Source organism: Epinephelus fuscoguttatus, linkage group LG2 (genome assembly GCF_011397635.1).
Source record: "Epinephelus fuscoguttatus linkage group LG2, E.fuscoguttatus.final_Chr_v1".
Lineage (NCBI taxonomy): Eukaryota > Metazoa > Chordata > Actinopteri > Perciformes > Serranidae > Epinephelus > Epinephelus fuscoguttatus.
In genome coordinates, this window is record NC_064753.1 from 17,672,665 (window position 1) to 17,700,537 (window position 27,873).

Genomic DNA, 27,873 nt, shown 5'->3' on the forward strand with positions numbered 1-27,873 from the left:
CAAAGCAAAAACATACCAAGCCTTTGAAACACCTGTGGAAAAATTAAGGTCATGTTGTCCCTATCTATGCTCGCACTGTACAAGATGAGAAAAGAAAGCCCCTGAAAGTGAGATGTGTTACATGTCTAAATGCCTTTGCAGATGGTAATGTTGACTCTGGAAGCCTCATGGAGCCGTGGCTGCTGCAGGCCAGGAAACATCACTAGCACTAGGGCCATGTGGGACCTCTCCTTAAAAAAAGTTTGAGATTTTTTCACAGCCCATTGTAAGCAATCAGGCAAATAGAAGCTTGCAGCCGTACAGTGCACAGACACTTCTTTCCAGAAGGCAGAGAGCAATGCTCTGTCTACTGACAGGCGAGCCAGCAGACCGACAAGAAGTCAGGACATACTCTCATAGCGCTAACAGACGGTAACACCACCAGTGGGTCTTCTGAAGCCCACTTTTGCTCTCCTGGGTTTGACTGCTCCTGAATGCACATTCAACCTCCTCTACTGCTGCCAGTGAAGACCTGCAGATGCACTCAACCACAGGCTTACTTTTCAACCCTGCATCTGTCTCAACACTCACACCAAAGTTGTACCAGCGAAAAGAGGATACACATGTTTTATTGACAGAGCTACAGGTGGTTTGAGTTTGAGCTGCTGGTGGACTGCAGGGTTTTTTTCCTGTGTGGTGAGCTGTGGCGTCTTTGGAGCCAGTATGTTGCCTATTGTTGCGGCATGTTTGGTATTCGTCCTGCTGGGCTCGGGGCAGGCTCAGGTTGCCACACAGACTCAGGGGCAGAGCCAGAGTCGGGGCCAGGGGCAGGACAGCTCTGCCACCCCTTGGAGGCAGGTGATTCAGTGGGAGAACAATGGCCGGCTGTTTAGCTTGCTGAACAGTGGAGCTGAATATGTCCCTGCTGGGGTAGGGGCTCAGGACAGTGGTCCCAGGGTGGTTGTAGCAGACAGTCGTCCACGCTCTTCGCGTAGACCTCAGGGAGGCAATGTCCGCCGACAGGCTCCATCAAGAGGATCCTCTGAGACTGTCCGTGGGCAGGCTAGACATCCCTTTGGCTTTGGGCAAGTTCCTGATAACTGGAGACAAACTGCAGGCAGCACAGGGGGTAGCCAGTTCCAAGGATCTACTAGCACTCGCTTCAGGCCATCCACAGGCTCTTCATCTTCATCTTCATCGTCATCGTCGTCATCATCCTTTTCTTCATCATCTTATAATATACCATCCTACCCACAGAACCCTTTTCCTCAACAGACACCCTTCCAACCAGTACCTTATGACCCTGGTTTTGGAGACGGACCAGTCAGGAGCTACGAGCCACCTTTTCAGCCTGTTGCTGGTGGAGGATATGGTGGTGGAGGATATGGCGGTGGAGGATATGGCGGTGGAGTGTATGGCGGTGGGGGGTATGGTGGTGGTGGACAGGGGTATACAGGAGCAGGGTATGGAGGTGGTCTGGCGCCAGTGCTCCCAGGCTCTCCTTCTGATTTTACAGACGATGGCTACCGTTACTTCCAGTCTTATGGCTACGGGGCCAATCCTGTGGTTCCTGTGGTGCCTGCACGCGCTGCCCAACCACCGTTTACAGATGGTCTGGACCACAGATACACCCACAGTCTCTTCAACGGGGAGACTGCTCCTGCTGTCCCTGCTGTCCCCGCCCCTGACCCCAACCAGGCAGCTCCCGTGATAGTGGACAGGACAGGATCAGCTGGTCAACCTCAAATCAGGAGCCCTCAGTATGAGCAGTTTCCTCCATTTGGAAGACCCCAGCCTCCTTTCCTGCAGCCCGCTCCATCAGGCAGAAGTTCTCCAAACTCCGGCCTTGAGAACCCCAGCATAAATGTTGGAAGTGTGTACCGACAAGAACAGAGAGGTACAGTAAGCTTTCTGTTTTTGGTTTTAAAAACACACAATGTATCTTTTATTTCCCATTTTAATCAGGCAGTTTGACCAGATCTTGATAATATAAGGAAAGGCTGTGGCACAAGGATAGGACTGCAGATTTGTGTTATGTCTTCAACAAAATTCTAAGGCACGTAAAACATTTGAATGTTCAGCTGAAACATGGAACACGTTCACTTGTGGGCATTCACCCAAAAAGATGTCTGCCTTTGTGTGTAGGTTTCTGTTATTGCTGGACATATGAATTTGAAATCTGTAAAACCCAGGAGAGTAGAGAGCTCACCACCCCCTCAAGAGCACGTTCATGTTTTTCCAATTTTCCTCTTTCATGTTTGTCAGATATCTGGAGTAATCAGACTGAAACAGCTGCTTAAAATTCAGCCTGTTTTTCAGTTTACAAACAAAGCAAAGTGAACACAAGGTTCATCTTTTCCCACTTGTATGGTTATTGAAACCAGGTGTTGAGCAAGCCCTGCCAATGTACAGAGAGCACACACAGGAACCACTGTGTTTTTGTGCAGAGAGTCCTGTGCTGCACGTAAGTAGACTGGTTCAAGCAGCGTGTGGTGTTGGGTAATGGTGGTGACCTCATAGGGGGTCTGGTGACAGGGGGTGTCGGTGGGCCGTGGCTGCCTCCTGGGCTTGAGGACAGGAGAGGGGGAACAAGGGAGGGGGATACAGTACTTCCCCACTCCCTGAGGGGGAGGGAGAGCATGGAAAGTCCCTGTAACACACATGGGGTCTATTGCTCCAGCTACAGGAAATCAAAGAAATATTTACTCAGAGTTCTTAGGGGAAGAATGAGTGTCAAACGTGCAATACCCTGGCTTAAAAAATCTAAATAATCTAATAACCTATCACTGTACTATGAAGGGAGAAGTTTCTCTAGAGTTTATTGTTAATGCTCAGGAAATTATGACTAAATGCAAACAACATGTGAATTTTTTTTATGTTCTTACTGCCAGAGGCTGCGTCTAGTCTGAGTTGAAGGGAGATAAGGACCTCCAACAAGATTCTTAATAATGCAGATTTATTTTTTGTTTAACTCAATGATCTGCCTTACTGTGCAGCAGTCTCTCCAGTGTGCTGTGTGCCTTGAAACCATCATTCATTAGCCACTCTAGTGCTTGGAGCCATTTCTACAGCACAAAAAAACAACATGTGTGCAGATTCCTTAGTGCTTCCAGTAATCATTGTGATAAAGATTCAGCCATTGGGAGCTGTTGAAAAGTTGACATTTTTATTGCACTGCTTCATGACTCAGCATTAAGCTGTTATAGTATCCTAATAACTATTGTGATCTACGTGTTTAAAGTTTACCTACAACTGAAGCATATTTAAGCATATTTCCATTAAAGTCAATGTTGTGTTGTATTAATTAGAGGCAACCTCATCATACTGTATGTGGCCACGCTGCATGTGGTCAGTCACTGACAGGTTCAGATAATTATTCCAACTGTCTGGCAACATTATGGAAATTATCCCTACAGAGATATGCCTTTTTTTAAGGAATAAGATCCTTTTTGTTTATCCAGAAACAGAAATTCGCCAGCATAGTGTCACATCTAACTTAGTGTATTATGGGTCTATTTCAACCAAAGTGGAGTTAGTGATTTTTGGAACAGGAAAAGGAACCAGTCTTGTGAGTGAGTTTCAACTTTGAATAAAGTGTGTTTTACAATGATATCATTACTGTTTTTTTAAATGGAGTCTGGTGTTTTTGACAAAAAGAGATTTTGGGACTGTTCCTGGTTGAACAAAGGGGATCTAATTCCTTCACAAAGGTAGACCTCTGTAAGGATTCTGTCCATAAATCAGCAGACACTTAAAATAACATGTCAGTGGCAAACACAAGCACTTTTAGTAGACTTAAATTGAAGGTGCAAATATGTCCTGAGTGGTTCTATGGCAGCCTGTTTCACCGCCGCCAGCTGAAGTGATATCGCTCAATACTGGACCAATTTCAAAAACTTGTTTGTTTCCATTAGTTACTCAGGCATAAAACATGGGGAAATAGTGTAGAAAAATACCAAACTTACCCTTTAACACCGCCAACCCCTTACAGCGAAAGCTGTAAGGGGTTGGCGGTGATGGCAGAGTGTGGTGTAAAGAGAACAAGAACATTACTCAGCACTGTGTACTGTATGTACAGTGTGTTCAAAGTGTTACGAAAATAGATCATTCCGCCTTATGTGCAAAATTGGAGCAATGGATCAAGTTCACCAGTGTTTTTCCTTAATCCACAGTAGCTATAGCATCAGTCAGAGAGGCACTTTTGTTGTTAAAGAGCTATAGTTTGTAATGGGACTATGATTTTAAGCTATCTCCATTTGATTTGAGGTACACAACACCAGTTCCAACACTAAAAAGCTGAGTCACAGCCATCTCTTTTTACCCCCTGAGAAATTCCTGTGTCATATTATCAGGCAAACTGACGAAGAAGAGATTCTGATCTACCACAAGCTCAAGGGGATGAATCAAATCTATTCAGAAGGGCCGTTTACTTGGTGTTAGTAGTAAGGCTGGATTGTGTTTGAAAAATGACAATACCATTACTAATACCAGTACCATTAAAGTGATACTGATACTAATAGAGTACTCCTTTCATTACCCATGATATGAATGGAGTAGTGTGTAGTACAGCCATACTTTTAATAGTTTTGGTGACCTGCTAACTCCATCAAATACACCACACTCAACTTCACCACAGCACAGACTGTATGGGTATTAGCTGCTGCTGCGGGAGTGGGAGCTCCATACCAAAGACAGTGAGTCTGCCTGTACACACCAGTGTAAGGGCTAACTGTAAGTGTCACACCGCTAACATTACCTAACAGGGTTAACAACAGAATTGAGTTATTTCTGTCCCTTTGATGCTACTTGGTATTGGGTTATTTCAATCAATACCAGGAATACAAGGTATTAAATACTAATACCAAGCCCTAGTTAGTAGGGCTCCAACCCAGATGCTGCTAGAGGGATTTCTTGGATTGTGAAGCCTTGATGTGGGTTTGCACTCTTTGAGTGTTGTTTCAAAAGGTGAAATTTTGCATTGGTTTTGTAATGAAGCTTCATCGCGAAGGTCATTTAAAAAGTTAGCATATCGTCCTCACTGTATCAGTTGTCATTTCATCTCACTCTTCCTTGCTCTCACACACTCCCTGACAAAGCCACAAGCAGTCATAGGTAAGAATAATAGACTGTAAAATTAATTCATTAAGGCAGCTGCGAGGCAGAGCTGCATTTATTTCACTCATTAGCTTAAATGTGATATCTTCAAATTAATAAGAGAAAAGGTTTTAGTATCTCATTTTGTTGAAATTAAGCTGTAACATATCAACTGACCACCAAAAGTAAAATGGTTGATAATCATGAAAAAAGATAAGGTGTAGTACAAGGCGTAGAGAGAATAATGAGCTACCTGGCAAAAGAAGCTGTGATATACTTTATACTTAATAATCAAACGGCAGCTGTTTTGATTTTTTTCTTTTTTGTTTTAAAATGACCTCCATGAATTTCAAGTATTCCAATCTGTCAGTCCCCTGCAGCTACCAGCCTGTAGCTTAAAGCACAGAGAGAGCCCTCATGTCTTTTATTATGCTTTATTAGATGGCATAAAAAGCATGGCAAGATTCAGTTTCTTTTTTCCGTGCCCCACTTAGAGTAATGTGTGGCTTTGTCACATGCTGTCGAGAGCTGATCAGCTTTGGTTTCTCAATACACTTTATCCCTCTGAAAGAGACCCAATTTCACATTTCAAAAGATTAGGAAGCAGAGAACAAAGCCTTCCTAGGGTGAAGAGAAAAAAATGGGGTTGAGAGTGCTGCTGGAAAACCTCAGCGTTTCACATTGGTCTTACAGTGTTTACATGGTCTGCCCCAGGAAGCTTCCCCCCGTTCTTTACATCTGCCTCTGAGAGAGCTGTCATATAGGATGTTTACACAATGCCAGCAAAGGCAAAGCCCTCATTTAAACTTGCAGCTGAGCAGGGAGGACTCACTGGGACGTTAAACTGGGCAAATATAAATAGGAAACTTCTTATTTGATTTCCATAAACAGACCATAACTAAAGCCCTTCATGTTAATCCAAAATCAAAAGACAGAGCATTATTTCATTATCGTTTATTTCCCTTCCTGTGGGTTAAGCTTGCTGCAACACAAATTAAAGGTTGTACATACTTTTTTCTTTTATTCATGCTTCCAGGCTTAGAGGTCAGATGGTTTGACTTTTGGTTTCTTGAACAAGCTCACATTAAAGCATGTCTGGCCTTTGTGAGCTAAACAGAGAGGGGTGATAAGACTACGCCAGAGACCCTTGCTGGCATGGCCTTTACTGGGAACGGGACAGACCGACATTCACTCTGACAAGTCAGGCCTGCTTTTTTTTGTACTTGTTCCTCAGGTTTTCTGACAGACTTGGTCAGTGGCCCACTTTAAAAACAGCAGTGGTGTGAGATCACTGTTGTTTTTGCCCTGGCACGCACGTTCTCCCTCTCTGTGTCTCTGTCTGGCTCTCTTGCTGTGTCTCTGTGCACCCACGCCTTCCCTCATCTCTTCATCTCTGTCACTTGTTTGCAGAATCCAAAGTATGAAAAAACACAGGCTGCATTGCAACAAGCTCTCCTGTGATACTGTAGCTCAGATATATCCAAGTTTAGCCTTATCCCCAACAGATAGTGACTAGGCATCCTGCGTTTACTATATTAAAGGTTAAGCTGAAGTGTCACGCTCACATAAAGATCAGTGCACATGAAAGAACACATGACATTAGCCAAGAAGGCGAGCAATTATTGGTAAAAAACTTTCTTCCCTCTTGCAACTCTTGTACTCTCTCACCCCAGACTCACCCCTGTCTGACAGCCCTATGGAGCAAAAGTGTCTCATTAGAAAACCATGATAATAATCTGGAATGCACAGTAATTAGTGGCCAAAGGCTCTCTCTTGAGTGACCCAGTCATGAACTGTGGGCCCTGTCGCTGCATTTTTGTTCATCATATCCTCCGATCAGCAGCCAGCTAATAAAAAGTAGATGACAAATACATGAAAGAGTTCCTCTGTTTATGGGGTGTTTCAATGTTACTGATGGGAAAGGCTGGAATTCAAAGAGCTCAAAAGGTGACCTGTAACAGATGACCAATCACTGGATGACTAAATGAAGTCATAATAACACTGCTGTAAATTAGTTTGTCAGCTTTAACCACACTTAATAACATTGTCAAGATGTATTATCACGTTTGAGTCTAAACCAATAAGTAATTACTCTTTTGTTTTTGAGTGTTGCAAGCAGGTTTGCTAGCAAATTACTCCTCTTCAAACAAGGTTGTGTGTAATTTAAAGTGGCTGTATGGCAATAAAGGATGAGCAGTCTGTCTATTGTTGCAGGTTTGCCGGATCTGGTTCCTGATCCCAACTATGTCCAGGCTTCCACATATATCCAAAGAGCTCACATGTATTCTCTCCGCTGTGCTGCAGAAGAAAAATGTCTGTCAAGGTAAAACCAATTCAAGATGTCCTTTGCTGGCCTTTGTTTATTTATTTATTTATTTATTTAATAATGTGTTTCTTTACTTTTTCAGTGGGTTCATTCGAATGACACAATATCAGAAATGTATTTACTTGCCCCTGTGGGTTTTGTTTTCATGTTAATGTTTTCATGTTAGTGACAAATGTTCTCATTTTATTGGTTTCTGCAATATCTTAGGGGCAGCGTGGTGGCATTCGGCCGAGTTATATGAGAAACTATAAATAATTTCCTGTCTCAGTTGTAGCCCTCTGATAGCCTGCTGTCCTGACCAGTGTTGTACTCTACTTTGGATCATGCATTAACAGCAAAGTGCTAATTTGTATGATGGATTAACATTCTTCATAAGCTGCTTCACCTTGGGGTAGCATTTACCAGCAAGTGAACCATCCACAATTCTAACGTAGCCTTCAGGATTATGCCAGTTCTGCACAGCACTATCTGAAAGAAGTAATGAAAAAAGTTGACCACTGCACAACATAAGTGAACTGAATCCTGGTCACCTCCGGGGATACAGACTGTTGTTAGTTTCATCTCTCTGTGTTGGTGGATACCATCCCTTGATCCCCGGGCCTGGGCCCTTTGACTGCCTCCACACTAAAGACACTATTGAAATGATGGAAGTGTGCTGTCCCCATGGCTGCTCTATTCGCCCTCTTCCCATCACAAGCACAGCCATCCCTCAAAGCCCTTTCATATCCTGTCTGAGTTTGCAGCAATCACCGACAGATGGGCTGTTGTAATTTGCCATACACTCCAATGTCAACAACAGCCGCAAGATGAATGGCTTAGATGTTCAGTGGTATTGTGAACTCGGGGTTGTTCCTCCCTCTTCACACAAAAAAGTGAATCGTGCAACAGAATGTTCCCTCTCCCCGTGTTGAAACTGTGTATTTGGAGAGATGGTTGTAATCTGTAGAATGAATTATTTAGTAGATGTGCTCCTGCCTCCAAGCCTTCCCAGCCCTGCTCTTTTTTTCTTTCCTTGTCTTAGTTATGAGAAACAGACATGCCGACATAATTTTTCAGCCTTTTGTGCAGTTTCCCCTCACTGTTTTTTGTCTTGACGTATGTGATTCAGCTCCGCCTATGGCCCTGAGACCACCGACTATGATGTAAGGGTCCTGCTGCGATTCCCACAGAGGGTGAAGAACAAGGGGACTGCCGACTTCATGCCTAACAGGCCACGTCATACCTGGGAGTGGCACAGCTGTCATCAGTGAGTACTTAATACAAAACAGATTTCACCCAATCAAATGATTACGCTTTACTGGCTACAATATTAGCTATTGCGGTAACCAGGGAACTAGTTGGCAAGCATCTTTATGTCACTCTGATTTTATCTTTACAGAGTGTGTTTATGTGTGTGAGTAATGTGCTGATCACCTTTCCCATGATTCAAGGTTATTGCAGTGTTATAAAACGGACTGAACTTGTTAATTTTGATTTCGATTTGTTTGTTTGATCTAGCTGTGGCTAATTAATGAACTGTATTTAACCATAGTCGATGATGACGTGCGTTCCTCAGTCTAGACTTTTCTCTCCATAAAGGGTGCTTCAACTCTACTCTGCATCTGACAAGGCAACAACATGACAAAGCAAAAGAGCTCCACATTTGCTCATAGAAATGGGGGTTGAGTTCAAATGAAAGGTGAAAATTTCAAATTGCTTTGTTCAGTTCAGTTCAAAGATTGGTAGTCACTGTCAGTGTAGTTTGTTCACTCTTTTTTCCTGAGCTGTGTGGTTGCATCACCACAAGTGAACACATCACCGTTCAAATGCACTTCAGTAAGTGAATACATCACCCTTCATAGAGCCCAACATTCAGCACTGATTCTTACTGTCTTCAGTTCAGTAGTATGTTCAGTCCGTTGCTAGTTTAAGCTGTCACGTTCAGCACTGCACATAGAGTTAATAGCTTAGCAGCCTATTATTTATGACAGCGTTATCAGATCATGATTGTTTCTGTGGCTTTTGCAGTCTTCTAAAAAGGAAGTAATGTACTGTGAATTACAACTGCACTCTCAGACACCTGTGAGGGGAGCTCTGTTGCGAGAAATGTTGCTGATTTGTAGGGTGCACCAATTTTGAATGTTATTACTCCAGATACAAGTTAAAAGGCTTAGAAAAAAGGTCATGATTGGCCTTAAAATAAGTACATTATGTGATGTATGTCACGTGACATATGTCACATAATGTCACATGACGTACATCACATACTTAAAATAACTCACCGTTGAATTTTTGTTTCACATGGGACACAAACTTTGGTCTCCTATGTGAAAGTCCTGTGTTTGTTCTATCCCCCACCTGACCGACCTCACTAAGTGGGCTTTCACACTCTTAATACTATCTTGATCTCAGCTCACTTCATCTGACACTGTGTATCAGCCTTCGAATGAGCTGATAACAGCATTCTGAACACACTAGTCAGTGTAGCAGGACCCTTCTAACCAAAATCACTGAGACACTGATAACGTTAATAACGCCCATTTAATCAAGTGATAATATTGAAACCTGCTGATTCAGTGACAAATTTACCTTGAAAATGTGCCAAGTAAGATTTTGTTCATACAAACTAAACATTTTCAGTTTAAACCGAACTGTAGGGCTGTAAATTGCAACATAAACGTTGTCCGTTCTGCACTAAAATTAATCTGTGTAATCAAAGAAATGACCACAGTAGCAAACATGCAATACAGATCTGTGATGCGTGTGTGAGACAGGACCACTTATTTTTTGTGCTTGTTCATGTGTGACGTGCATTGATGGCACACCGCTACTCTACTTGTTTGTTGTAGTCTATCGTGCGGCAGTGAGACGGCGCCTGGATGCAACAGATCTGTTTATAAAATGCAGTGCAGTGACAGCACAGAAATTTGATACACAGACATAGTGTCAATATAAATAACGCAGACCTGCCGATACCAGTCAAACCTTATTGGACCTGTTCATGAGTCCACCATTACTCTGTCTCTTTAAAAAGACTCTTGTCTGCAGTTTAGTTCATAGACTTCACTGATGAACCAGAGAACTGAAGAGTAACACTGGACTTCATCATCAAAGAAATAGCTTTCGGCTTTAGTCTCTTTGTCTCTTTGTGTCTATAAAGTGATTGTTTTGTGATTCCTCTTTTTAGGGGGTGCTGCAACCTCCCCAGCACCCGTACTTCCTAAATAATAATAAATAAGCACAGATTTTTAAAAGAATTTGTGTATTTCTCAGTACTGCATTCATTTGAAAGACCATGGAAAATAACTTTCGAACTCCCCCAACACAGAATTTGACTCGTCTCGAACTACAATGGACTTAGACTACTTGATAGGCTACTTTATGCTCATGCTACAATTTTGTGGCCTGTGTTATAAAACTTTCAACCTCTGTAGCATGACTGCTGTCTGCAAAAACGTTAACATACAGCCCTGCCTAACTGACCTTGTACAATGCAGCAGCAGCAGCAGCAGCATCACTCACCCTCTCACCATTGGGAGTCTGATGTTTCCCAACCTAAGAACCCCAGTTGGCCTTATTATATCTAGGTGGACACCAGGAGAAGAAAATGCTCAAGTAGTGAATTATTTTAGATGTAGCCTTGGATAACAAAATAGAGTGCAGTTGCCATTTCTCTGGTGATGGCCCCTCAGATGGGCATGACCTTGGCACTGCTGGTGTAAAGTTCTCTGTTGAAGTGAGACAATGTGTGGATGTCGGTCCATATCAGCATATCCTTTCTGCTCAGCAAGTCTTGGAGGACACAGAGCATAGAGTCCATGTCCAGTGAAGTTATGTAGCACATGTCAATGAAATATAACTGAAGATGAATGCAGATCGGGTGTTATAGTGCCCAGTGAGATCAGTATTGAGCCCTACATGGTCATACTCCAAGAAAAGACCAGACTTGCCCTGGTTGGACCCAGAGAGTACACACATATTTCAGTCTCTTGGTCTAAAAAGGAGAGGGTGCAAACCTATGGAGAGCCATTGGAGAGCCAACTCTTTGTGAAATAAATCAACAAGACAAAATACTCAAATTTCCACATTACATGAAATATAATGATATGTAGCTATGTGGGGTTGATCAACTTTGCAAGCACATTTATCATTGTGTCTTTTTTAGCAAGCCATCCGAGGCTCATGGGGACTGCTGATGAGGTGATTTTGAGGGTATCATCAGTGTTTTTTAACATATATTCCAAAGACTGTCTTTTATCTCAGCTCCAGCCAGTCCGCCCACTGACGTGAGTGCCAGTCTCTGCTTTACTATCCTCATCTTAGAGGAATGTTGACTGGCCGTTAGGAGATTGGCAGTGTTTTTACTGTCTGACATCAGTCTGCATTTACACAGTGGTTCCCAGGAGGCAGAAAGCCAAGACAATCATTCCACTGGCTGTGTGATCGGAATGACAAATCAATCCATTTTTCTTGTCAATCTGTGACACCAGATCACACAGCTGCTAAAGTGTGATGGCATGGATATGGGTTACTGGGACACAGTGTTTGTTAAGAAAGAAATCTCTTTTGGGGAAGAAAATCTCTAGCCCAGATTTTCACGATAAACTTTCCTGCCCTACATTTTTGTCGAAAAAGCTGTGTAGTTGACAGTTTTGCTTTTCATTACACTCGCCCCTATCTTTCTTACTGGAGTTTTAGAAGAAGGGAAGGGAACAGCATCCTCTTGAGTATCATGGTGCTGTGAAAATGTTGGAATTCTGTATTTTATTTTATTTTTTAAACAAATGAGGACACAGAATTCCATGTAGAAGTTGTTGTTTTTTTATGCCAATCAGTGTGGGAAGCAAGTGGGAGTCATTAAAGTGTTCTGCTTATGTAGTAGAACTTTTTTATTTGATAGTGCGAAAGTTATTAAACAGATTTCTTCAACTTATTTACCTCAGTCCCTTACGGTACAACTTTATTAAAGTATGTGACCTTTGTGGTCAGAGATCACGGCTGCTATTTGCACAGGTGCTTGGACATATGTCTTCGTATCCTGGTTGCACTCTGTGGAAGGCAAATGTCAGGCCACTGCTAAATAGTTCTCAAAGAACCTACTGTGTTTTACAACCCAAGCTGTGATCTGAGAAACCCCTTAAAGTCTTGTTTGTTGCAACACGAGTGGAAAATGACTCATGACTTCGAAGAGGGATTGGAATGTTTTGCATATTCCGATTACAAATTATTCTTGTTAAATCCTCTATGTGTCCTTCCAACACTACATTCCCTATAGTTGACATAGTCAGTGAGGGGATCCAGGAATCCAAGGAGGCAGGGGACCCTTCCAGGCACCTCGTAATCCAGCACCTCCTGCTCTCAATCTTTTCCTCTACTTACCGCAATCTTTCTTTCTATTTCACACACACACACACACACACACACACACGCACACACACACACACGCACACACAGAGTAGATAATCGTCTCAAGACTGCCACTGAAATGAATGCCAGTTTCAGGGAACACAAACAAAGACTGCATCAACCTTCCAGGCCCTGCCATTCCCGCCCTGGTTTGAACATGTGTGAATTTACAGTATGCACTCACATATGTACAAAATTAATGTGTGCCCATGAACACCCCAAAATAAGCCTATTAAGCATGTTAACAGAAACAGAAGAGTAATACATGCCCACAGTCACAACACAGATAGTGTTCAGCCGCAGATAACAGCTGACAGGTTTCTACCTGAGAGCAGCTCATAATTGGTTGCCTCTCCTATGGAAAGAATGAGTCCTTGAATGGTCACTTGCTCCATTAGTGGAAAGTACCCACGTTTCCTTCCAAGTCATCCTTCAATCTTTAATGACTGTTCCAGTAAAAGCTGTTGCTATGTTGAAACATGGGCCATGAGGTAAGGCGAAAGGGCAATATTTATATAGTCTAGAGTTTGTCTGACTGTAGGAGATCCAGTGCTTACCTCACCTGCTACAACAACTTAAGTCAGCGCCACTTGAATATACTGTACAGAGCAATTTAAGAATCAAAGGATAATGGAAATAAATACTTTAAATGACTGGTAGTAATTTCAGTTGGCTGTCCCCTTCAGGAACATTGTCATATTGATGTAGGTAATTTTTTGTATCTACTGGATCAGCATTATCATCATCATCATCATTAGGAGGGGTTGGGCTTTCTAATCTAATCATTAGTGTGATGGATTGAAAACATTTATACCTCTACGGCTCTCAAGTGTTATCAGAATTTAAGGAATAGTTATTTGGCTAGTGAGTTTATCATGAGGAATTTTGGTAACATTGAATGGAACCATTTTGTTGCACAACGGAGCTTTTATCATAATCAAAAAGGGTGGGGTGCAGCCACACTTTGTTTTGTTTTGTTATTGTTACATTTAGTGTATGATGTTGATTTGTCTATGAACCGTGTTGCATGTTGTATTTATATGGCTGCAGTATGGGTGAAGAGCCTAAGACAAATTTCCCACTTTGTGGGACAATAAAGTTAATCTTGACAGAACACGAAAATACAGTGGTGGAAAAAAGTTTTCGGACACCCCATGCATTTGTGAAATATTGCATTAAGAATCACTCTTAGGTCTTCAAGTGCAATTTCTTTTAGTACAGTCACAGCCAAAATACTAAATAAATCCTAAAAAAGCCATTAAAAACTTAAAATTGATTGGTTCCATAAAAATACATAAGAAATTTTGAGTATTGGGTCATTTTGGTACCAGTGATGAAGGTCGTTCTTTTTATTAAAAGACACAATTTTTGTTGCCAAGCTTCGTGTCTCCATAAAGCCAGCACATTTGAAAGTTCTTCAAACACAAAAATGGCTAAAACAAGGAACCTAACACAGGAAACACGCCTGAAGATAAAGATTCTCAGCCAGGAAGGGTACAGCTGCCGCCAGATAGCCAGGAAGTGCAGATGCAGTCCTTCAGCAGTTGGATACACTCTGCAGAAATACAGACGAACCAGCAGCTTGGAAGACAAACCAAGATCTGGGCATCCAAGGGTTTCTTCAGCAAGAAATGACCGCATCCTGATCCGCATGTGCAGGCAAAACCGCCAAATGACATCACAGGAGCTTCAGCACCAGTGGTCAAACCAAACTGGTGTCCAGTGTTCCACCCGCACTGTACGTGGCCAACTTTTAGATCATGGCTTAAGGTCCTACAAGGCTATCAAGAAGCCCCTGATCAATGAGAGACAGAGGTTAGCCTGGCGTCGCTGGGCCCAGGCACACAAGAACTGGACAGCCAGGAATTGGAAGATTTTGTGGTCAGATGAGTCCAGTTTCCAGCTTTATCTTCCTCCTACTAATGTGAGGGTGCAGAAGGCCAGGCGAAGCATTATCTCCAGCATGTACAGTACCTACTGTCAAGCATGGTGGAGGCAGTATCATGGTTTGGGGATGCATGAGTGCTGCTGGTGTTGGTCATCTCACTGTCTGTGATGGCACATTGAACTCTACCAAGTATTGTACCATTCTCGAAACCCACATGCTCCCTTCTGCGCGTGCACTGATTCCGTCAAGGTAAAAACTGGATGTTTCAACAAGATAATGCCCCTTGCCACACATCCAAGGCCAGTAGAACTTGGCTGCAGGAGCACAGTATCCAGGTCTTAGAGTGGCCAGCTCAATCCCCGGACATGAGCCCCATTGAAAATCTGTGGTGGATTATCAAAAGGTCTGTTTCAAAGCATAAACCAAAGAATTTAGAAGAATTAAAAGCAGTAATTTAAGAAGAATGGGACAAGAGTACCCCTCAGCAGTGTGAAAGGCTCGTGGGGAACATGCCAGCCAGGATTAGAGCTCGACTACGTGCCAATGGCAGGACTACTAAATATTAATTTGATGATGTGATGGTTTATTTATTTTTTGTTCAGTTTTGAACACATTCTCTGTTATTTGTTGACTTTGATACCGACAATGTTGAGAACTGACATATTGAAACTGTCAAGAATTTAGTTTTGTTAGTTTATCTTGTAAACAATAAACAAAAAAAATATAATTTGTATTTGTTTGTGTCTGTCTAATGCAGCCACACCTTTTGAAACACAAAAAAGATTTTTCCACAAATATTTTATGATAATATTTGAGATTGTGTAAAATTTTAAGGGTGTCCGAAAACTTTTTTCCACCACTGTAGGCCACTAGGGCTGACCTGAATGCTTCAAAGCTTCCATCATTGCCACGGTAATCAATGTCTAAATCAGTATTCAAATGCTTGTTTTTTGAAAAAGGTAAAACAAATTGCTATGGGTGACAACTGTTGTAAAGCACTTGCTTTGCATCTAGTGATGCAACTGGACCTGCAGTGTTGGAGCTGTTAGTACAACAGTCCACCTTCCACCTTCTTTTCTCCCTCTCTATCACTCACTCACACACGCATCTTTGCTACCAAAGTCTGCTCGGGTAGCTGATTAGTGTGTATCATGGGTCTTCAACAGCAGGCCTGTGGCCCTCAGGGGGTCCTCAGAGTTACTGCAGGGGGACTGCCAAATTATTGTTTGATAATTAAGTTTTTTAAAAATAAATTATTTCTGAAAATACACATTAACATGAATCCAGCATATTAGAGCAAAGACAAATCCCAGCCCATTTAATTTACAGTACACAAGATTGATTACAGGGTGTTACCCATGAATCCTTGACAAATGATTCCATGTTTTAGAAATATGTCTGTCAAAAATTAGGATTTTAGAAGCTTAATATTGTATGCAGCCATATCAAGGTATGTTTATACATGGCACTTTAGGCCACCACATATGTTAATGTAGGCCCAGTTTAATATGCAGCTCAATTTTATATATGTAGTAGGGGGTTCCTGCTCCATCTCTTATTCAAGGGGTCTTTGGCCTGTAAAACACAGAAGACTCCTGACGTATATGAGTATTATACTGTTACTTTTACTGTAACTATGACAACTGTGTTAATTAAAGAGGTTGTCATTTTTGGTGGTATTGAATAGTGTTATTATAATAGTTATAATAGAAATGTTGTAGACTTGAAGTATTTTGTCAGTATGGGTTGAATCATATGTGATGTAATACAGTGCAATACAATAGCACAACACCCACATTTTCTAAAATGGCCCCAGAATTAGATAAACACCTCTCTGACCTTTATGAAGGTTGGGTTTATTGCTGAGCTGTTGCATTAGATTGCCATACATTTACTGGTGCACAGAAAAGTGTACATAGTGTAGGAACTGTAGGAGCATTGCTATCTTAGTTATACAGACCAGAATACTCACTGCTGACACACTGTAATCGTTGTGCCTGTGACAAATGATGTCATGTCAGGAAACCTGACAGCCATACTTCATGTTCAGCAGTGCTCCACAAACCCTGCCATAGTCATGTGTTTCTATAAATCTTCTGCTCTTACTTGTGCTACCAACAGCACACAACTTAGCTTAAAATTGACTGTCAGTACTGTGCTATGGAAAAGCATAGTATGCTCATGTTGTTGGAGGGGGATTTTCTGCCATATCAGGACATCTGGGCTTTGTGACCACACAACGTGGTTCACCATTGGCTTTTTGATGTGTACACCCAAGTTACAGAGAAACACCATGACAAGGAACATGTCCTTTTTGATGTTGTCTTGTATTGTTGTGACAAACTCCAGCAGGCTTGTAAAAACTGAATAGGATCCCGGGTAGTGTTGGGTAAGGGTTACTTTAAAAGTAATCAAAGTACGTTACTGCGTTACTTTTTTAAAAAGTAACCAGCTACTTTACTGCGTTACTCCCTGAGTAAAGTAACTCAATTACTTTAAAAGTACTTCCAACATTACTCCCTGAGAAAAGTAACTCAAGCACTTTCAAAGTACTTTTGAGTATTCTACGTTTCCTATTGGGCAATGGACCACAGGGCGCTAAGCCTACATTTTTGTCTCCAAAATTAAAGTTATGGACCACTTGCCCTTCACTGAGATCCAATTCTCCCATCACAGCCGTCACTTTGACCAGTAGAAACACAGAACAATCTGCTGCCGTAGACCAGATCGTTCTGTGTATTAAAAACGGAAATATTGAAAAAGGCTGGAGTGTTGTTGTTGTTGTCATACAATTGTCAACTGTATGACAACAACACCCCAGTGTTTTTAATATTTCCTCTAGGGATGTTACCACACAGAGTAAAAGGGGGAAATGATGGTGTGAAACAGCAGAGGCACTTTGCCAACCCGCTGAGCTAACATTACTGTCATTAGCATCAAGCTAGCAAACAATGGTACATCATCACAGTCGGACATAAAGTAATAACATTAACAAATAGCGGCTTTTACTCACCACAACTGCAGAGGCTCCCAGCTTCATTTGAAACAAACTACATTATAGACGGTCCGTTATTAATAAATCCCTCAGTGTGTTTATGTATTTACTTTTTATCCGCTCCGTTGTCTTAATAAAGTTAACATATCGCACCGTCATTTCAAACTCAACACTTGTTTCAAATTAAAAGCCCCTTATAACCTCAGCTGAGAGAATCCCTCCATTTTCTAAATAGGCTTTTATTCTGAAACATTTGTCAGAACTTCCTGTGGAAGATACAGTAGCTTGATAATTTACGTATGGCGCTTCAAATGTAGCTCCTGCCATCTGCTGACGCTTTTAGGTGACTACAACAACATGTCGGCTGGCACATGAACAGACACAGTGACTCAAATAATAGTGAAAGTAATAAAAATAGGACAAGAATAACCCGATGACATCACACACGCCGTGAAAGACGACCGGGGATAATTGGTGAGTACCAGCGTGTAGCGTGTACCAGGCATAATGTAGGTCCTGAGTCTGAAATATGTCTGTCAGCGAGTCCTCCTCCACCTACTTAGACTCCACTGTAGACAACGGCAGCATTTCTCCGACCACGTAGCGAGCCACAAGCTCCATGGCTTCTTTCAGACTGATAGGTTTTAACGTTAACTCCGTTATTAGAACCAAACGACAGCCGTTGCTGTGTCGGAGCTGAAGGACCAGCATTCTAAATGTAACGGAAGTAACTGATGTCTTGTTTGAAAATGTACTTAAGTATTTGATTACTCAAACAGCAAACTAATGCATTAGGTTACTCGTTACTGCGAAAAGTAATCAAAGTACTCTAACGCTTTACTTTGTTACGTGTTATACCCAACTCTGATCCCGGGTCACTTTGATATTTGGGAGAGGTCCAATCCCTACAGCAGTTAATGCTGCAGATGTTTTAAAATGGACGAGTTCTTCGACAGGGTAACTTCTTTCATATTTCGGTTCATTTGAGATGATCAGTGGCCGTGTGCATCCAGGCTTCGCTAGGCTGCTAAAGCTGTGCAAACACACACCACAGCACGCATACTGTAACACACACACACACACACACACACAGACACACACACAAATCGATACGTGCACAGGTGAAAATAACCACAAGTGCACACACACATAAACCAATACCGACACACACGCTCACACACACACAAACACCTCTGATCTTGCTGACTGATACAAGCTAATTAACAACATTCATACATCATTAGGGTGTTAATGTCGTGCTTCAGCAATACTTTATTGTTACCATTAATTAGTATCCATTGTCCTTCGGTACTTTATGATGTGTTCAGTCAAGGTGCAGCATCACCAACATAAATGTTAGCAGATGGGGTCAATGAGTTGAGTGTACAGTTTAGAAATTCAGGGTCTTTAAAGTCACACTTTAAGTTGGAGAAACTAAATTTTAACAAAATGAAGATGCAGTTAACAAACTTTTTAAACTGACCGTGATCTCTACTTAGATACTGTTTCTTAGGAAGACATAGCATAACAGATAGCACCACAGTGAACCCTTTGATTGCCTACCTTAAAGGGACAGTTGTCCCCCAAATCAAAAATACATATCTTATCCTCTTTTTTGTAGTAGCCAATATCAATATAGATTTTTTTTTGGTGTGAGTTGCAGAGTGTTGGAGATACCAGCCTTAGAGATGCCTGCCTTCTTTCCAATATAATGGAACTAGATGGCACTTGGCTTGTGGTGCTCAAAGCGCCAAAAAAAATACATTTGAAAAAATCCACAGCAGTGTCTCTTTCCAGAAATCATGACGTGGTTACTCAAGATAATCCACAGATGTTGTTGTGAGCAGTTTCATGAAGTAAAATAGTTCCTACATGAAACTGCTCGCAACAAGATCTGTGGATTATCATGAGTAACCAGGTCATGATTTCTGAAAAGAGCCATTGCTATTTAGACTTAGACTTTCAAACGTCACTTTGAGCACCACAAGCCGAGTGCCATCTAGTTCCATTATATTGGACAGAAGGTAGACATTTCCACAGCCCATATCTCCAACACTCAGCCCCTCACACCAAACTGATGAACAGCATTACAGGAAAAAGAGAAAACATGTATTTTTTTTATTTGGGGGTGAGCTGTCCCTTTAACTGAAATGTTTCTTTCACTTTTGACTACATGCAGTCTTTTGCTTCCGACAGGCACTACCACAGTATGGATGAGTTCAGCCACTACGATTTACTGGAGGTCAGCACCGGCCGTAAAGTGGCAGAGGGACACAAAGCTAGTTTCTGTTTGGAGGATACCACCTGTGACTTTGGTCACCTGAAGCGCTATGCCTGCACCACTCACACTCAGGTAACACAGCAAACAAAAACATGACATTATGAATTTCACCTTCATTTGGTGGTCATCCGCAGCACTCTTAGAGCGCTTCCTTTCACCACATGCTTTATCCGCCACAAGGCCGTTATCTATCTACTTTGGTTATGCTATTATCAACTAGTGCAACTGCAAAAAGCCACTCAGGTAAGCAATATTGTGCCCAAGGATTGTTGTGAAAACTGAATGAAATACATGTATTATATTTGTTGGTTGCTACAATAACATCTTGCTTTATTCATTGATTATTGCAACATCTTATATTACTTTTTTTTTTTTTTTTTTACTACTGACTTAAAACTGTTTCTGACTCAGATCAGTATTCCTTATGAGTGTCTCTCCTCCCCTCTGTTTCTTCAGGGTCTGAGCCCAGGCTGCTATGATACATACAATGCTGATATTGACTGCCAGTGGATCGATATCACAGACGTTCAGCCTGGAAACTACATACTTAAGGTAGGAGTCAAGTGAGAATCTAGTGGGCATGGGCATGGCAAGTTTGTGGAGAGCACAAGGTCACATTTCATGGAGGGCAGTGAAGGTCGAGGCCACCAAAACAAATTGATCTGGGTTATAAAAGAGTTATAAAGCTGCTAAAGTTTTTAGTTTTCTCGTTACCTGGCATTTGAGCACTACATGGCTCAGTGGCGCTGGTTTCCCATCCATCTTATTGTCTATTTTCATGCATATTTTATTTGGTCAGTATGGCTGAAAGACGTTAAAGATTTATACATGATTGTGTTCAGTGTTATTCATCCCAGGTGCCAGGCACGTGCAGAGGGGGAGGCTGAGGGTGCTCGAGCTCCTGCCCCTTTGCCTTTTTGTCAAGGCTTTTTTTGTGTGTGTGTGAAGGCCTGCCTGCTGCCCTTTTCAAGTAGGACACTTAATAATAACAGTAATACTGATATAATAATTTAGCTATAAATAACATGACCTGGCTGCTGTCAGACAGTTTACATTACATGATGACATTTTACCTGCAGCAGGTGAAAGGTCTGTGATGTCCTCTCCATTGCAACACAGGACACGGCAGACAGACACTCTGCTGTGATGTTTAGATAATGAGTTTCATTTGTGTGAGTGACTATCACATTATATTTATGATATTAGTGTTACACAATGTCACCTTCAAATCTTGCATGAGTTATGCAACATCAGTTTAGTAGTGGTTCTTACTTCAGTCGAGTGAGCTGCTGTGGGGATTTTGATGCTTATCTGTTATGGTACGGGTGCTTGGAGCAGCCAAAAAGCTCAGAGAAAGAGCAGCATTTCAGCAATAATTTCTCACTTTCGATATACAGAGTGAACCAACATTATGTTGCACATTATGTGAAATCAAATTATAACAAAGTTTAAAGGTATTCTGCTGTAGGCTTATACTGTTTTTTTTACTTAAAGAAGTTAAAATATCATCAAACAACCTAACCTTCTTTTACCTGTCATAGAAAGCTTTCCTCAGTGGGTCAGCTGAAAGGATGACACTATGACTATACAAAGGTTCATATGGTTTTACTGCACCATGTTCAAGAAATATTAATGTAAAGTCACCTCAAATCACGTTATAACAAATTTATAAGTTTCCTCATTTCAAAACATCATTTGTGGGCCGTGGTCGAAAAATGGGTCGCGGCTCCATTCTGAATGGACCACAAGTGACTCGCAAGCATATCAAGTTTGTAAAAAAACATACTTTATTTTGAAGTACAGTGATTTTCCAGCAGAGTTTTTATTCTGAAGAGCCTCAGAATAGAGTGAGTGACTAATGGACTACTGCTTGATAGAGACAGATAACTAGCTCAATGACATAGCCAAACACAAGTATGATGCTGAATGTATTTAACTGTGTGCACCTTGAATTAATGACTCAGGTGAAATCTGGACCCTGTAGCCGTTGGGAACCACTGCTTTATAGGCCATATGACATTAAAATATTAAATATGAAATGACCCTGATTGTGTCCATGTCAAATTTCATGTGATTTTGCTGAAGTGTTTTTGAGAAATTTCAAGGGAATGTCAGCTCAAATGACATTATAACACCCATATATTCCTTATATTTATCTACCATCAACCTCCTTTGATTTCATCAGGTGGAGGACAATGACAATGGTATGATACATTTAGTTTTAAGGTTCCATAATACATTCTGTTTGATAAATTACTAAAATTAAACACGTTATGCTGTATATTATATCGGTTTATGATGTTTTAAAATACTTTTACATGTGCCCCTTTTTAACCCAAAGAACCTGCCCCTCTAAAGGTCTTTTTTAGCATTAGTTTAGATTAGCGATTATGGTGAGTTGTAATGTGCATTCTGTCCTTTGTCTCTCAGCTCCAGGTCAATCCCAAGTTCTTGGTGCTGGAATCAGACTTCACCAACAATGTGGTCAGGTGTAATATACACTACACAGGACGGTTTGTGACAACAACCAACTGCAAGATAGCACAGTAAGTAAGACAGAACGTACACACTTGGCTCACATAATTGGTAACCTTTTTTAGTGTTACATTTATTTGCAGTGTTCTGATAATCTGCTGCCTGTTTGTACAAGTCAAACCTGGGCAATTATCAGATACCGTGCTCATGTAGAATGGAAACTTAAAGGCAAACTATAAATCAGGGTTTTTGTCATGTTCCCACCACTGAGTTACACTGAAGCACGTGACAAGGTGGCAGCTAAATGCAGTTTTATGAAGAGCCTCACAGTGTTTTGAATTACTTAGTGGACTTAATGGGTTCCTGGCTGAAATATTTGATGATTTAATGAATTATGTTCTCATTCTCCAGTTAAGATTAATATCCTCTGAAAATTTTATATTCTCCCTCAAAGGGAGATGTAGGGGTGTTGAACTTTTGAATAGCGCTATTAGGAAGTGTATCATTGCACTCAGAATTACTATCATATCCTCTTGAAAAGACTTTATATAGAGAGTGGATATACATGAGGAAAGCATCATTAGGTTCAAGTGCTCTAGTCGGTCTCCCTTAGTTTCACTGGTGCAGTGGAATGTAGACTTAAAATATGTTTGCCGAAGCATTTACGGACTAAATGAAAGCTGAATATAACCGTTAGGTACTGATGCCAATAAAAGAATTACAATAGCAGATGCCATGAGCTCTATTTCCATCATTAAAGCCTGATATTTGAAGAGTTTCTATATCTAATAAAAATCCATTCACATCATGTTAATGTGTGTAATTATGTCCACACTAATATAGTAACAGTTTAACAGACATTTTATGCCCAATATGGTACGATGGGGGAATGTTAAAAATCTGTAATTTAATCAATTACAAAAACAAATGAGTGTAATTATAATTGCAAATAAATTAAATAATTTAGAATTGAAACAAAATAGCACATATGTTGATAACAGTATGTCTTGATTGTAACAAATGTCTTTAACTATAATTAGGATGACATACTAGACAGTATATGCATTTAAAAATAGTTTTTTAAGTATTGTGTTGATGCATTGTGGCTGATTACAAAACAGAGGCTGTGTTAATGATATTATTTTTGATCTCTCTTGTAAAATGATAACACAAGCATGAAAAAGTTATTTGATTAAATGCTAAATGTCAATTCGTGAAACTACCATCAAATTAATTACATAGCTAGCATTCTGCTGGAAATCTTTATTAGTTTTGGCAGATGCCACTGGCCCCCCTCTGCTTTGAATAGATTTCCTGCAACTTAAAATCCGCCGTCGATCACAACTATTCATCTGATATGGGGCGTGTTTATGACGTCGGGGAGAGCCACTGAGGCATTTTAAAAAACAACCAAGCTGGCTGCAGCTAATGTGGAATTTTCTGTTGAAGCTACTATCATGTCAGTATTAAACGAACTGGAGTGTATATTTTTGCTAAAAGACAAACAATCATCTGCACATAAAGCTTTTATAAAGATAACTTTGAGTCATATTTGCTGAAACTGTCACTATATTTTGAAAGAAGTACATGAAGCAGATAGTCTGTGAAAAATATTATGTCCCTCCTCCTTTTCGTACCGCCTCTAATGGCATTTACTAGAATCAGACCAAAGTATGATCAGCAACAACCAATCAGAGCTAAGACACAGCAGTCAATCATGTTAATTGTTACGTAAACACTTTCAAACTGTCAAACTAGGCAGCGCAGATTAAATATGAATCACAACTCTGTTACTGCATTGTCTATTTCTCCCCTCAAATGTTTTGAGAAACATATTTTAGTGCACTGTTTAGCTGTAAACTGAGAGTTGTTCTGGCTGATAGGCGCTGCTTGGTATTCCTGTTCCTTTCTCATTTTACAGCCAAACAGAGTCAGAGTTGTTACTGCATTATGTGCCTATTGAGGATGTTAAGATTGCCAGACATAGCAACACTTATTGTGGGTGTGCGGGGCTTAGTGCACAGCCAAACTCTATTCTAGATGGTGGTTGTAATTTACAGTTTGGTTGTTTGGTAACCAGTATCAAATTCTAATAAAAAAAGTGTAGACTTTTGGCATTAAAGTGAAAACTAGTCCATACCCATTGGTAGCTTTGTCACCTTCTACCTATGCCAATCCTCAATGCCTATATGCAGTTTCACATAGATTGACCACGTCAGTGAGTAGAAAAACGTGGGACAGACAGAATGACTGACAGACATTATGACACACTGACAGTTTCCATGATTATGTACAGCATACCATACCATGACTTAGTCATACCAAAAATTAGAAAAAAACAATATTCGGCCACAGGGGGAGCCATTTATAGACCTTTATGTGATGAGCCACGCCCTCCGCAATATTCATTGCCTTATAGAAGCTCAGTTTTAGTAAGTTCTCCAACTTTTGCCAAGAGGGAACTTCAGATATTGGTCCCTAGATTATGTTCACCGAGTTTCATGCAGATCGGTCAAACTTCCTAGGAAGAGATCGATTTTAAGTGTTTTTCAAAATAAATCAAAATGGTGGAAAATCTATATAACCAGAAGTTATGGGCTCTGAGGCACATTTGTTCCTCATGAGGAGAGGCATCTCTGTGCAAAGTTTCATGTCTCTACAACATACGGGGCATGAGATATGCCCATTCAAAGTTTGCAATTTCAGTCGGTTGCTATAGCGCCCCCTTTGGCCAATTGATGTAATATTGCTTCATTCCCACCCTCCCATGACCCTCTACCACTGTGCCAAATTTCACATGGATTGACCAAGTCAGTGAGGAGAAAAACATGAAACAGAGACACAGACGCACACAGACAGAGTTTTCGTCATTATATAGTAAGATAAAATAGTCATATGGTCTTAAAATAATTGAGAACAGAGAACATGTTTTGTGTGTGTGGAATTTTGGATCTGCAAACTATTTTTGACAATTCATGGGTCAAAGATAGTTAACGTCATCTGAGCAGTTATTTTGTTTGAGCCCAGTGAAATTGTTCATTAAGTACAGTATCTTATGTTGCATTATAATTCTCTGGAGTGTTACAGTTCCTCTAACAACATTTGTTGTGTGTTTATTTTACAGGTCTTGATCAGGCACTGGAAGGCTGCCACGCCAGAGTGACCCTGATTGCTATTCCATTGAAATGTGAATGGAATCCATTTGTTGTTGGCCTATTGTTGATGTTGTTTGTCTCTACTATTTTGTGCTGTCTCAGTATCCTGAGCCCATGGCAAATGAGGGTTCCACTGGCACTGACAAGAATGAGGGGGTTTAAAATAGACACACACACACACACACACATACACACACTGTTGCATGATGCATATTGCACGTTGATATCCCAAAAATGAATCAGCACTTCACATCCCTTTAATCAACGTTATAATATCGTCCCACCCACTGTATATTTCATTTTCCATCTCTACCAGTCTGGTTTGGTTAATGCCAGGCCGTGCTATTGACTTTCAAAAGAGGTGTTTACTGTATCTGCACACAAACATCTATGCACACCCCCGGCAGAGTGGTTCTGTTTGAATTATAAATAAAGCGTGAAACAGTGCTGGTGCTGAAATTAGTGGTTCCAGACGAGTCAGGGTTCAGCTGCAATCCAACAAATAAAATTAGGGGACAAAGTCTTTCCCAGGTGCATTCATCCATGCTGCGTGGGGACAGACAGAGATGCCCAGTGACTCAGAAGAACTATAATGTGTTAGTTTTTTTTCCCTCTCTTCACTGCCTCGGTGGGTCAGGCTGGGATACTGTGATTCTCTGGGCACATCCTGTTTAATGTTGTGTTAACAGCAAGAGGAAGACAGCAGGTCATATTTGTATTTGTCAAATTATAAGTCAACATAAAAACAGACTGTCAGTACTGGGCGCTGAACTCCTCTAAATCCTTGCATATTTATGCCGTGTCCCCATTCATCCTTTCTTATTTCAGTAAAACAGGAACAGGAAGCTCAACTGGCAGAAAAGGGTGCTTTCCAGAAAACAAGCCTCGCAGATTGTAAGCTGTATATTTACACTGTCTTGGGGTCCCTTCTTCAACTACCAACACTGGTCAGATGGCACATAGGTCATCTTTACCTTTTGAAGAATGTTTAAACAAATATTCCACTGATGCATGACTTTAATGATGGAAATGATTTTGTTGTAACTGATTTTACTTTGTTATCCAGTTTCACCTGTTACTGTAATTTGTGAAATTCAATGAACTTATATATTTTTTTCTTGATAATCTGAATCATTCAAATAGTTTTTGGAAAAAACACTACTGCTACAGACTTAGTGTTATAATGCAGAGCAAAAGAAAGCTGTCTCTACCTACCTCTCCAATCAAGTGAGCTGTTGTTTTCTGTTAACTGTTTGGTTTCCATTGGAAATTCTTGCAATGGTTGCAGCACACAACCCATAAATCTGTTAAATATATCAAAGGTTACACATTGTGATGCAAGCAATGACTTAGTAACATAACAAAAGACTTAAAGTTAGAATCCTTGAGATGTCAGTCCTGGTTGGTTTGGGGACACATGGTTATTGATGGTAACAGCAAATGCAGTTTAATACTACATCAAACAATCCTTGAGCAGCTTCTTTGGCAACAGCAGTACAGCGAAAGAGCTCCTGGTGTATCTGTGTTCAGTGGAACCAAACAAACTCAAGTTTTAATAAAGAAGTCAGTCAATAATGGGACTTCCTCCATCATGTCATGAGTTGTAATGTGATTTCATAGCACACATGAGGTGAGCAGTTTTCCACACAACAGCAGTAGTTGGGTTTTATACAATTGTAGCACAAATTTCAAGAGAGTTTTCAGAAAATTAGCTCAAGAAAATGCGAATTTATATGTTTTTCCAACCACTGCTGTTGCGCGAACATTAAGGTTCATGGAGATAAGCAGTAGGTGGCGCCAATTCTCCAATTAGGTGCCACTGCAGAAGACCATGCAACAAGATGACATAATTAAAATGGCGACAGTCAAACTTCAAATCAAGAAAAACAATGCTTGTATCATAACAGTGCACACTGGCCAATGGAAAAAGAGTGATTTGAAGACAGTTTTGAGTTCTGGAAACAGCCCGTGTGCATAAAGAAATCCAGAGACCACAAAGAGAGCTTACCGTGGCCGATACAATGACTGTGTGTCATCATATTCACTGAATCTGTCGCATTTACCTTTAATCAATACATCAACTTTTCCTCCAGTGTAAAAGCTTTTTTGGCAATATTTTGAGATTTTTTTTAAACTTTTGGCATTTATATTCAGTTTTTTTATGTCCAAAATGACAATGCACATAAAAAAAGTGCATAGAAACGCACCTTGTAACAGGAGTTGATTCCCTTGCGGAGATGTTATTGTTATGCAGTCTGTTCCCTGCAGCTTTTCATCAGCAGCTCACTGTAACTG

At 40.8% G+C, this 27,873-nt stretch overlaps 1 protein-coding gene across 1 annotated transcript; it reads left to right on the forward strand.

Moving 5' to 3' along the window:
- Window positions 1–244: 244 nt before the first annotated feature.
- Window positions 245–27,155, forward strand: loxl1 (lysyl oxidase-like 1). The gene is made up of 7 exons (XM_049601770.1): window positions 245–1,876; window positions 7,288–7,396; window positions 8,508–8,645; window positions 19,864–20,020; window positions 20,405–20,500; window positions 22,379–22,494; window positions 25,548–27,155. The coding sequence occupies exons 1-7, from the start codon at window positions 703–705 to the stop codon at window positions 25,552–25,554; spliced, it is 1,797 nt and encodes a 598-aa protein (XP_049457727.1). The 5' UTR covers window positions 245–702; the 3' UTR covers window positions 25,555–27,155.
- Window positions 27,156–27,873: the final 718 nt, after the last annotated feature.